At 31.5% G+C, this 12,979-nt stretch overlaps 1 protein-coding gene across 2 annotated transcripts; it reads left to right on the top strand.

The window, feature by feature from the left end:
• The first annotated feature begins 7,480 nt into the window (after window positions 1-7,480).
• On the top strand, window positions 7,481-10,884 carry LOC111005757 (floral homeotic protein APETALA 2). 2 transcript variants are annotated; one of them, XM_022277384.2, is made up of 10 exons: window positions 7,481-8,358; window positions 8,564-8,589; window positions 8,703-8,733; window positions 8,825-8,912; window positions 9,086-9,231; window positions 9,351-9,395; window positions 9,514-9,608; window positions 9,692-9,864; window positions 9,968-10,213; window positions 10,348-10,884. In XM_022277384.2, exons 1-10 carry the CDS (start codon window positions 7,874-7,876, stop codon window positions 10,549-10,551), a joined length of 1,539 nt encoding a protein of 512 aa, XP_022133076.1. In that variant the 5' UTR covers window positions 7,481-7,873; the 3' UTR covers window positions 10,552-10,884. The 2 variants fall into 2 exon arrangements, with proteins under 2 accessions (XP_022133076.1, XP_022133074.1); XM_022277382.2 differs by having other exon boundaries at window positions 7,485-8,358; window positions 10,342-10,884.
• The last annotated feature ends 2,095 nt before the right edge of the window (window positions 10,885-12,979 follow it).

Here is a 12,979-nt window from a genome sequence, read left to right as displayed (position 1 = left end):
TGGTATGTATTGATTTGACAAAGAAAAAAAAATAGGAACTTTTTAAATTAAAAAAATTTGCGCTTGTGAAGAATGATTTTTTTTTTTTTTAGATTGCAAAGAATGATTTAAATTTTGACAAACTACAAAAATTTGTAAATAAAAATATAAAGTCTCATGCTCCAAAATACATCATAGTGCAAATGTAATATTTTCAATTTGTCTTTATTTTATTATTTATTTTTTTATGGATGCAAACACTTATTTCGTTTGTATACACTGAACTTCAAATTTAGGCACATGATTTGGCACATAAAATTGCATTCAACATTTTGACCAACAGATTCAGATTCCATATGCTTGGCTCTTAAAATATTAGATAAGTCATACAGTTCCATATATAATTTTCCTTTTTTTTCTGAAAAGTTAGAGTTCCATCATTCCTTTAAAAAAAATTGAAAAAAAAGAATTATTAAAAAAAAAAAACCCCTTAGATTAAACTAAACCAATTATATGAAATCAAAATTTAAATGGAAGAAACTATTTTTTCTTACTAAACATCTGGGAATTCAAAGTCATAATACATTTTAGCAAAAAAATAGATGTCTTACCTAATTAAATTATACTAAATTAAGGGATAATCGACTATACTAAATTAAAGAAATTGAGAAAGGTAAAGATATGAAATTCAAGTTATATATATATTAAATGATTGAATTTATTATAATCTTCTATTAATTAAACGTAAAAAAATAAAAATAAAATCTAACGTAATACTTAAGCAAAAATCTCTGAGTTGGACTCTTAAAATATCCTTTTCTCTATTTTCTATAATGGTCCATGTATTGGAAATATATCATAACAGTTCCTTTTTTTAATGTATTATTAATTCAGGTTCATCATAGTGTGTGTATATATATATATTTATTAATTACTTACAAATAAAAAGAATAGTGTACGCAGTTAGTTGAATAAGGATGCATGTAACAATTAGGAGAAGTCTCAAAATGCTGAAGAAATATAGGAAATTCATGAGGCATCATCTTTAAGTGGAATGGAAAGTATGGAATGGTAAAGAAAAAAACCCTTTCGGATTTAAGAGCATTTTTGTTTCTCCCTTTTTAAATGAATGAAACTAGAACTTAATTTGTTAATCGTTTCTTGTCTTTTTTTTCCTTTATTAGAAAAAGAAACATAAAAATTATTTATTGCTTCTCATTTTCTAAAATTTTAAATTTTTATATGAAGTTTAATTTTTGTAATGAAATATTCAAACTTTTATGTTATATTTATTTTTAAATTTTTTTTATGCAATTTATAAGTCAAGAATGATAAAATAGTGTTTTTATTTATGTTTTGAGAAAAAAAATTGGAAACACGAACCAGAAATAAGAAAGTTAAATTTGCAGTATTTGTTGCTTCCAAATTTTCTACACAACTTTTAAAAAGCATAGAGAGCGTTATGAATGACTATCTTGTTCCATCGATTTCTCCTTAAGAACAACCTGACTGTTTTCATATATTCAAGAATAAAATCGACAAATTCACTAGTGAATCACTTGTTGGTGTAGGGAGATGGGAAATCTAAAATTCATGCTTTGTGCGGTCATATAAAATGGTGAGAAAATCATGAGTTCTCAATGGAGTGTCTATCCTCAGTGCTACAATCTTTTAAGGCAATGGTCTTCACCCAAACATTGCAAACGATGCTAGAATCAGCAGTATTTGTTGAAGTCCGAAGGCATCACTTTAACGTAAGAATTTAACTCTTTTGTTCTTTGGAATCTAATACAAGAGTCTGAGATTTAATTACGAGAAAAAATCCAAAGCTCTACGTAGACGAAATTAATGAGAAGTTGGTAGAGAAAAAATCATTTCGAAGGCTGCATTCTTACTCCAAGGACCTGTATAATTAAGTTGTCGTACCTTAATTCATGCTTAGAAAACTCAGCGCTAAAAGATTTGGATGGAAAAAAATACTCCCACGGGCTATTTGCACTCTTTGCAAAGACGTTACCCTTCCTGACTTGTTTCTTTTTCTTTTTTTGCTGCCTTTTCCCTGTACTAAAAAAATCAATGCTAAGAATAGTCATTAAGTAAATAATTATGAAAAGCAAACATATATTGTAGAAGACAAATTTAGATCTTGCTTTAATGTTGAACCAAAATAAAAAAAGTTTGTGCCCAAATCATATCCAGACAACTTTTTCCCAATTGATATCTCTCTCTGTTTGAAGGCAATCTTCCAACTCCTATTTCAGACAACCTACACTGCAGGATTAATTTATATATATATATATATATATTAGGAGTTATGTTCCAATAGCGATCACGTTTTGTCTCTCTTTTCTTTTCAGTTCCATTTTAAAGAAATTTCAAGATAATAACTTCTTTTTCTTTTTCTTTTTTTATTTATTTGTAACGATCGACCCTACTCCTAAATAGACTCCTTAAGGGGACGAGATGTATTGTATTGTATTAATAGGATACCTCTCCATGTTAATTAGGAAGTTAAGGTTGGTGGAGAGTAATAAAAGTGAGAGAGTTTTTTATTATTATTTTTAGTAAATAAAGTGAGAAGTTAACTAAATAATTAGTAAGCACACTTTTCTAAAAGAATTAACACTATATGTTAAAAGTACAACTGGTTATGTAATTCAACGATGATATGATATAGTCTAACTTTCATTTTAGTTGTCAAAGCGAACATAGCTAAGTGGTAATTAACATGTATCTCCAACTAAGAAATTGTGAGTTCGATTTCTCACCCCTACATGTTGTACTAAAAATAAAATTTAATATTTCCAATAATTAATTCAACTTTAAATTAATTTATTAAAACTAGTAAAAGATTTATGAATTATAGATATTCCTAAATTTTAATTTACTCATTTTCTGTATATACTTTAATGACTTATAGTTTGATTTTTAGTGTTACAAGATCTTATTGTAAGTTTTAACTTTTTAAGAAATTAAATTTGATTGAAGTAAAAAAAAAAGTGATACGAATAACTATCCTAATGGTTTAACTAAGAATTTCATAGCATGTCACAGAAAATGAAGTCTTAAAAGTTTTTATTTTATTTATTATTTTCTTTAACTTTCAACTAGTCAGGTGTTCTCTCGTAACAATTATTTTCTCAATTGTTTATTAAAGTAATAATATAGAGCAACTTGATTATTTATCGTCTATTTGGTAATATGCGCCTAGTTCCTACTTTTTTACAAAAAGTTATTTAGGAAAATATATATATATATATATATTTACAAGATCGTACAAATTTTGCCAAACCGAGCATAACTCAAATGGTTAAGACACCTATCTTTGACTAAAAGGTCATAAGTTCGAAATCTTCACCCTCATATGTTGTACTCAAAAAAAAGAAAAAAGATCATACAAATTTTAGAAACAATATTTTTTATGGTCAAACCAATACAATTTCGACATTTTATACCTAAAACAAGAAATGACATGGAGCAAAGATTTGTTTAACGGATAAGGCATTATTAAAAGTCGAAAGTTTAAATTCCTCCGCTTTTTTTAGTACTAAATTCCTTCACTTTATTGAACTTAAAAAATATTTTTTTTATTTTTCTAAATAAAGAAAAAAATAGAGAAATTATTAATAAGCGACATGATACAACTACAACCATGTCAGTTATATCATAACTCTTCATTCAAATCACTAAGGACATTTCTGATATAAGAAACGACATGATCTAATCCACAATCACCTTATCTATGCATCATTTTACTTCGTAGTACTATGATTTTACCTTGTCTTAGTATTTTGTATGAAATTCATATTTTGTTTTTGATTTTCAAATTCACCTAATCAAATGGGTTCAGTGAATATCTTATTCACTGATTTGATTTTTAAAACTATTTTTAATTCTAGTAGAAATTTTGAAAATTACATTTTTATATTTTAAAAATTATTTTTGTTAAAATTAAAACATGTATAATGTAAAATAATATATTATAAATTATATAATATTATAAAATAATAATTACACAAAATTTATAACATATGTTGATAAAGTAATTAGAAATATTCTACATTGGATTAAATATTCAGTTATCACTAGTTTACATATATATTATCAAACACAATTGTAATAATTTTTAAAATTGATATTCAATTTCCAAATCTGTTACAATATATTAAAAACACCGTAAATATGAAATATAACTCTATTTTTTTTTTATTAAATCTTTACTATTTATTATTTTTCTTTTTTGGATCACCCACCAAAATAACCCACTGAGGTGAGTCATAATTTGAGTTTGAGTTTGAGATATATTTTTATGGTACAAGTGATCACATGTTTTTATTTTATTTTATTTTAATTTTTTAATACACAAGTGATCAAATGTTAGATATAAACTTTTATTGTACCGACAAAGATGAATTATTTTTTTTCCAAAATTAAATAAAATAGCTTTCAACTTCAAACTCTAATTTGACCCAAAAACAGAAGCAGAAGAGGAAATACTGGTAAATGGCTAGCAGATTAGCAGCTAAGTCCGCTTATAGTTCCTTTTGGCACAACAGGGTAAGTGGTCAACTCGAGATCATTCTCTCTCTGAATATCTTCATACCAACATACCTGCCAAAACAAACCAACAAAAACACTCAAGCATTCAGATAACAACAAACACACTGACCGTCCAAACATCAAAAGAGGGGACTGGGGACTTTCATTAAAGTTGAAATTTTTTCTCAATTTTCAAGGTTACAATTTCAATTTTTTAAAACTTTAAATGGTATTCGTGCACCTTTAATGGATGTTTAAAGGATATTTTCATTACGGTAAAATCATGCCAATCTATACCAACTTTATATGAATTTTCATTATATTTGATATTACTCATCAGTACTGAGGGTCCATTGAGATTTGAGAGTAATAAAGTATAGTACGGGAAGGAAAATCTAGGCAAACTACGAATTTATAATTTATAACTAAGTTAAAACTATAACTAATATAAACTAGGGCGGGTAGCAAAGACATGAAATTTTATAGTATCACCTATATCATGGGATAAAAAGTTTCTCTTTAACTTTTTTGGTTAACTCCATATAATATATATTAAATATCCGTCGATATGTCAATCGTTGACATTTCTATCGATATTTCTATGTATTCATGGGTTCGACATCAACGGGAGGGGTAAATTGACATTTTCATATTATTTTTTCTCAAGCAATAACGGTTCTAATCTTGTTTTTCAACCTCGATTTATGACAAAGAATCAATGTAAATGTTGGTCAAATTCAAACAATGAAGCAGAAAAGTTCTTACAACCAATCAAAATTTAGAAGAGAAATCGACTAAAAACGAAAGAGACACTACATTAATATTGCTCTATAAAAAAACTATTTAGCTCCTATTTCAATCCAAAAAAAAAAAACCTTAATCAATAACATTGGTGAAGGTTTAAGTAGTAAAAAAAAAATCTAGCGATCTCTCGAGTCTCCGTTCTTCGTGTTCTTTCCGTTTCTCTTAAAATCTCCAACTTTGCTCTCTCAAATGTCTTTTAGTCGGAACCTCCATTCTTTTTAAAGTTTCGTCACCTATGTTAAATTGAAACATTTAAACAGATTCTATTCGTAGCGACTAAGAGCCCAATTATTTCAGTGCCTCGCATGAATTTAAAAATGCTTCATTTTCGTAGGCGTTGTCACCTTTGAGTTCTGCTTCTAGTTTGGAGTGCCTAGTCGTCCAACATGTTGAAACTGGATCACTTCTTGATTTTTTTTTTCTCTTCTTATTAATTCAACTCCTGCCTAAGAAATAAATACTAAAAACAATAAAACTAGCTAAAAAAAGCCGACAAAAACTATCAGAAATCTCAAAAACACCTCGTTTTACAAAATCCAAGATTTATTAATAAGTTTTAATATGTATTTTAAAAAATATCACAAATTTTCAATTTTTTAATATAACATAAATGTTTCTTTTCCTAACGTGTTTTATGATAGATTTAAATTTGAGTTTGATTTAGAATATGTTATTTTTATAAAATTTCTAACTTTTTGTCCTAGATTTAAATTTGAGTTTGATTTAGAATAGGTTATTTTTATAAACTTTATAACTTTCTGTCATATTTAAAAATACATATATTATGCTATGGTACTAGTCTCTAAGATATGTGGCCTTGATGGCAGTCTAGCTTCCTTTTAACGAAGTTTATTAAGAAAACAAAAATCTCTAAGACACGTCTTAGAGAGTAAAAACATGTAACAAATAATTTTATAATTATATCAATTAATATTTAAATAATTATATGCGTTTAATCAACAAGTATTATAAAAGAAAAAGTAAAAAGTAACTTTGTTTTATTATAAAGTCGATCATTATTTTTCTCATCTTTTGCTGAATATATGAAGGGCTGTCTAATCGTTTAAGTAATTCATTAAAACTTTTAGAAATTCTTAAACAGTCGTTTTTGTAAAATTGAAACCACTAAAATTTGTTTACAAAAGAAAAAAAAAGATGTATGATTAAATTATTGATCTGTGCTTTTTTTTAAGGATTAAATTATTGTTATATTAAAACATATTAATTTAGAACAAATAGATATTATTAATGAGTGAATAAGATATTGTTGATTGACAAATTGTGTTTTATTTTTCAAGTAATATTTCGATACTATGTCTATTCGCCTAAGTATGTAATGAAAAGTAATTTAATAGCACATCAATTTTAAAAAAATCTTTTCAATAAATGATCCAAGAAACCATCTATTATGTTTTTAATGTTTTTTTTAGTATAGCATGTTTTTTATGTTAAAGCTAGAACTTCTTTAAAAAAAAAATTAAGATTACAAAAATATAAGATCAATTTTTTTTGTTCATTTTAAATATGAAAATTATAATCCAGAGCAAAGATTGGTAGTCATATTTACAAATTTGTCTTGAATTTTTATATTTTTATTCTTTTAACAAATATGATAATTTCCTTTGTAATTTTTTTACCTGCCTATTTAAAAAATTTTAAGTAAATTTTTTTTAGCCTCATATGTCACTGATGTAATATTTTTACATTTATCACTTATATATTGATAAATGTAAATCACGAATAGACGTCTAGCACGAATAGATGTGTGCATATATGTTGTTGAGTCTTTTCAACTTTTAAAGATTTGTATTTAATGCTTGGACTTAAAATAACAGTGACATGTTTACAAATTGTTTTTTTATTTTTATTATTTTGGAGTAAACCATATTTAAAATAGTTAGAGTTGAATTAAAAGTGGGAGGTAAAAATAAAAAGGGAGGGGAAGAGAGGAGAAGAGAGATGGTATAGATATGAGAAATGTATGAATTTGGAAGAGTGTAATAGGAAGTGAGTTTTGAGGTGAATGATGAATGATTAAGTAGATATTTTAGGAAATTGAGTAATTAGCCATCTTTCTTAGTCCTTCCACTGTCTATTTCCATTATTGGGTAACGCAGATGGAGTATGAGAGAGAGAAAAGCTTTTCGATTTGGCTAACGTGGGAAAGTTGTGTAAGAAAGAGATGGTTCTTTTTTCTTTTGCCCCCTCTCACTTACTCTCTCTCTTATGTAATGTTTAGTTTTGCTGTGAACCCACGAATAAAAAAAAGAAACGAGGAAGTTGGTAGATGCAAAGGTAAGGCCGGAGAAGAGAAATTTTAGGATTTTTCTTATCAAGATTTTAATTTGCCCCTCCCCTCCTCTTCCAAATTCTATAAATTTATCTGGCAAACCAATAAAAACAAAAAATGAGAGAGAGAGAAAGAGGGTGAATTATAGAGCGGATTTTGAAAGAAGGGTATTAAGGATGGGGTGTGACGCTCTCGGGTAAGCCCACCAAAAATCAAAAACTCCTCCTCCGACTGCCTGTGTTGGAGAAAAAAAAAGAAAGAATGTGGGATCTCAACGATTGTCCAGAGGAGAGGGGAGGCGATGAATCGGAAGCTGAAGCCGAAGCCGAAGCGTGTTGGTCCCCGAAGACGTCGGAGGAGAAGGGGAAAAGAGTGGGATGGGGGGGATCCGTTTCCAATTCCAGTTCCTCGGCGCTGCTTCTCGAGGAGGGATCCGATGAGGAGGAGCTATACGGGTCCATGGAAATTGACGACCCAAGCCCCGGCCCCGTCACTCGCCAGTTCTTTCCACTCCAGGACTCTACTGCTGCTCCGCCTCCTACAACTGCTTCCGCCTTCCCTCGGGCTCACTGGGTCGGGGTCAAATTCTGCCATCCCGATCCTCTCGCCGCCGCTAATTCCATCAAATCCACCACCGACCTTTCCCACCCCATTAAGAAGAGCCGCCGGGGACCCAGGTCTCGCAGCTCTCAGTTTCGCGGCGTCACTTTTTACCGCAGGACCGGCCGCTGGGAGTCCCATATTTGGTCCCTCCTCCCTCTCCCTACTCTCAATTTCTCTTTCTTTACTTTTCTTTTTAAAATTAAAAAAAAAGGAAGAAAGAAAAAATGAATCATCTCTCTCTCTACTGCAATTTTGTGTTCCCAAAACCCACTTCTGCTTTTGGAATTCTGCATCCTAATTGATTTTAATTAATTCTTTGTCTTTGGCTTTGGTGCTTGCCTTGTGCAGGGATTGTGGAAAGCAAGTTTATCTCGGTATGCTTGGTTTGGTATATTGGGTTCTTTTCGTTTGATATTTTTTTAATTGTTAAAAATTTTCTGAGATTGGTTTTGGTTTTGTTTCTCCGCATCAAATGAATTGGATACAGGTGGATTCGACACGGCACATGCAGCTGCACGGTGAGACCACACTCTCTTTCTAATTGAAAACTCGGGTCGGACTCGGACACAGTTTAATTGAAAAAGGGCAAATCTTTTTGTTGTTGTGCAGTGCTTACGATAGAGCAGCAATTAAATTCCGAGGGGTTGAGGCGGACATAAACTTCAGCATCGAAGATTACGAGGAAGATTTAAAACAGGTCTGGTCTTCAATTTTGCCTTTGCCTTTGCCTTTTGCCTCTTGTTGCGTTAATTACAGGCTTGGAGTGGAGATATTTGGTTTTTCGTTTTCTTTTCTTTTTTTTTTAAATAAATAAAAAGAATGGGGAAAAAAATTTGACCATTAATTGGGTTAGTTGTAAAATTGAAACAGATGGGAAATCTAACAAAGGAAGAATTTGTGCACGTACTTCGCCGACAAAGCACTGGCTTCCCCAGAGGAAGCTCCAAGTATAGAGGTGTTACGCTTCACAAGTGTGGAAGATGGGAGGCCCGAATGGGCCAATTTCTTGGCAAAAAGTATTCCCTCCCCTCCATTTTCATTTTCTACCCTTTTCTTTTTAACTAATCCTATTCAATTCATTTTAACAAACCCATCCCCAATTTTTTTTTTTTTTTTATTTACCTCAATTTTACAGGTACGTCTATTTGGGTTTGTTTGATACCGAGATTGAAGCTGCAAGGTGTGTTCTTTTTCTTTTCTGGTTGAAGTTGTTGGACATCGGAAACTGCCATTGATGTCGTTTGTTTTTTTTTTAATTATTTTAATTAATCGGGTGCGCATGATGATAATAACGATAGGGCATACGATAAAGCTGCAATCAAATGTAATGGCAAAGAAGCAGTCACCAATTTCGATCCCAGCATCTACGATAATGAACTCAATCCCACAGCTGGTAATTAAACACAGATTAGGCCACTAATTGTTCAACTTATTCTACATGATTATAATGATCTATTGTATTGGCATTTTTTACAGATTCAATTGGCAATTTGACGGACCACAGTCTTGATTTGAGTTTGGGAAATTCAAGCTCAAAGCAAAACGACAGCCCAAATGCCGCCGTAGATCCGCACCATTCTTCTTCTGTTCCTCTATCGATGGAAGCCGAGTGGCAACGGAACCACCATCAAGTATTTAGGCCTCCTCAGGTTAATAATCAAAATTCCCATCAAATTTTCAGATTTCCCCTCACCTTATTCACTCCAATTTATAAGGTTTTTTTTGTGTGTCTCTATGATCTCTCTTTAATAGCTGAATTTGTTGCAAGAATCAAGCGGAGGTGCAAGTAAAAATTACAATGCACAGAGAAGAAATAATAACAATACTAATAGGTACCTGGAGAGTGAAACAATGCATCTCCTGAGCCAGACTCACATTCAATCTCCAGCTTCATTTGAAATGCAAAGACACGGCCAATTCAGTGGAGATCAGCCCCACTCCCAGATATTGCTTCACAATCACAATCACAACCCCAGCCTCAATTCTTTGAATTATCAAGTGGGTATACACACACATATATATATATATATATAGTTGTATGATGATGCGTGGTGAAAGTAGAGTAAAGAAAAAACTAATTAGAAAAGATTTGGTTTTTATTTTTTGTTGCTGTTTTGTTGATGAAGATTCAGTTTTCGGGCAGCAGTAATCGCAATGGAGGCCGAATAGGAAGTGATCTATCATTGTCTTTAAGTGATAATAATCAACTTCTTCAATCGGGGCCATCTCAAGCTCTTGCAACTGCTGCAGCATCATCAGGATTCGCACCGCAGATTATTCCTTCCAAAAATTGGCTGCAGAAGAATGGATTTCACTGTCTTATGAGACCCTCCTGACATCTCTCAACTATTCTTTCCTCTTCTTTTTTTTTTTGTTTTCCTTCCTTTTTTTTCACTCCCCTCTTTGCCCTGCCTTCCCTTCCGATCAAGATCAGCTACCCCCTCCCAAAGGAAAAAAAAAAAAGAAGGATCATCAAAGCTTTAATTTTGTCACTTTATTGTTATTATTTTTTTCCCCTTTCTCCACTTCCCGATGAGAATCTCGAAAGAAAAGAAAATTGAAGCCTCCTCCAATGGGGAAAAAAAAGAAAGGAAAAGAAAAGAAAGAAAGCAAGTGTAGTAAAAATTTAACGAAATGGGTGAAGAAAAAGCTAGAATTTTTCTGACCAAGTATTGAATGTGCATTAGCAATTCCCAATTCCTTAGACATTTGCTTTCTTTTGCCTGCCTAGTACTCTACATTTTACCCTATATTCCTAGTATCTTTTTGAGTAATATTTTTTTGGTTGGTTAGATGATTGAAGGAGAAGGGGTGTGGTGTGGCGTTATGCGTGGGCTTGGGTTGGCTACACTTTTAGCTTATCAAATTGAATGATCATTTTCCAAAGATTGTCATTTTGTTGTTATTGGGAGAGATTCCGTTTAGGTTGTCCAAAATAGAGGTAGAGAAAGAATATGAAAAATATATAATAAGAGAGAGAGAAAGAGGCATTTGGGGTTAGTTTTTGTAGTAATGGTGGGGTGGGGGAGACAGAAAATAGAGGGTTATACGAAATTAGAATTAAAATTTTGAAATATATTTTGTGGGTGTCTTGGAAATGTCACTGAATGGCGATGAATAGTCACCATCATGGTGTCCTTTGAATCAATTCTCCCTCAGCCAAAAGCAGTCAGACACTGCTATTATGACGACTGGTTCCTTTCATCGTAGGCCAACACCCCAATCCCCTTTCCTTTTTCTTTCACTCTGTTTTCTTTTCATCTTTACAGCAGTAAAAATTATTACAATCATAAAAAAAAATATTTAAAAACAATCACTTTTTCTGCTCATTCGCAAAATGGGTACGTCTTGCATTCTATTGTTTTCTATCATGCTACATATTCTTCTTTTTTTTTTTTTTTTGAAGAAAAATAATTGTGAATTTTTAGTGATGGTTAGTTCATAAGCATTTTTTCCGCACAGAGTTCGAGTTGATTCAGAGGGTGAGAGGGGTGTTGTACAGAACATGCATGTGAACTGTGAAGCAAGAACCTAGGTGGGCGGGAGAGATCATACGAGGAAACAAACATTGTCAAATAATACGATCCATATGAATGAATAGTCTAATTAAATCCCAAACCAAAGAAAGAAAAAAAAAAGAACAAATCAATTTGGTTCAATTTTTTATTACTTGGAAGACAACATGTGATTATTCAAACCAAAAGCCAGTAGATATATATATTTTTTGTAAAGTTCGGTAGAAATGGATATAATATTGGGCGCAATTTCGTCACTCGGACCGTCATCACTCATTAATTAAATCCATTTGTTTGATTTATATAATATATGAACTCTGAACTCTGAAAAGGTAAGCACCACATCCTGCCATTTGTGGGTTTTTTTTTTAAATAGTCAACCAATGGATTTGAGATATGATTGTGTCCTTTCGTTTTAAATTTAAAATGAACAATAAATTAGAAGGTAGAAAGGAGGAGTAGGAGTTAAATGTATACATTTGTTTGCTTGTTTTTTTAGTACAATATGTAGAGGTATAGATTCAAATTTTCTTTTAACGAGGTAATGACATTATTGATTTATTTTAGATTTTAGAAAGGGGTGGTCCATCTCCGTAGTAGCATATTCCACGCGTCTGGCTATAGCAACAGTACACCCTCTTTCTCTTTCTCTTGTGTGATTTTTTATCAAACGGAACAAACTGTACTCTCCTCTTCTTTATTTATTTATTTTTTTGTTCTCTCTCTCTATTTAGCCTATACAAAAGCAAAACATAATGTCATGCCCAGCTTTCTCTCTCTCTATCTCCTACTAAGTACTAACTTCTTCTTAGATACTTTTTTTTTGGGGGGGTTGCATCGAATCTATGGAACACTGCAAAAACCTCAGATGTACACAGATTTAAAAATCTCACTCTACCCATCTCCTACGCCCCTATGAGTCTTTAGGTCTAGCGTTGAAAATTATTGTCCCATTGCATTGCTAGCTGCACGTAATAAAAAGAAAAATGGTGGGCTGGGTTTAGATGAAGAAGTGAGGGGGAAGGGGAAGTGGGTGGTTTCCATAAATGGGATATTATTGACAGTTGGGAATGCTTAATTGATATATGATATTTAAATGAAGATGAAGAATGAATGGGATGGGTTTAATTTTAGTTATTTGAATCGGTAAATAATGTATTTGTGAGTGTGAGTGATAGATCGCTTTCACAGTTTAGTGAGACAGAGTTGTGTGGTTGGGTGTCGTTTCCGCGGCTCCGCTCCAGAGTTT

The sequence above is a fragment of the Momordica charantia genome (assembly GCF_013281855.1).
Source record: "Momordica charantia cultivar OHB3-1 chromosome 1 unlocalized genomic scaffold, Mcharantia_2.0 BLBB01000001.1, whole genome shotgun sequence".
NCBI classification, from domain to species: Eukaryota; Viridiplantae; Streptophyta; class Magnoliopsida; order Cucurbitales; family Cucurbitaceae; genus Momordica; species Momordica charantia.
Note: the sequence above shows the minus strand (reverse complement) of the source record. Positions and strands in the feature narration are given on the sequence as shown.

Bases quoted from the DNA above. Each gene is read 5' to 3' on its own strand.
- LOC111005757 (XM_022277382.2), top strand. From the start codon at position 7,874: ATGTGGGATCTCAACGATTGTCCAGAGGAGAGGGGAGGCGATGAATCG. The intron at 8,590-8,702 runs GTATGCTTGGTT...AATTGGATACAG, and splicing joins TGGAAAGCAAGTTTATCTCG to GTGGATTCGACACGGCACAT. The intron at 9,232-9,350 runs GTATTCCCTCCC...TCAATTTTACAG, and splicing joins GGCCAATTTCTTGGCAAAAA to GTACGTCTATTTGGGTTTGT.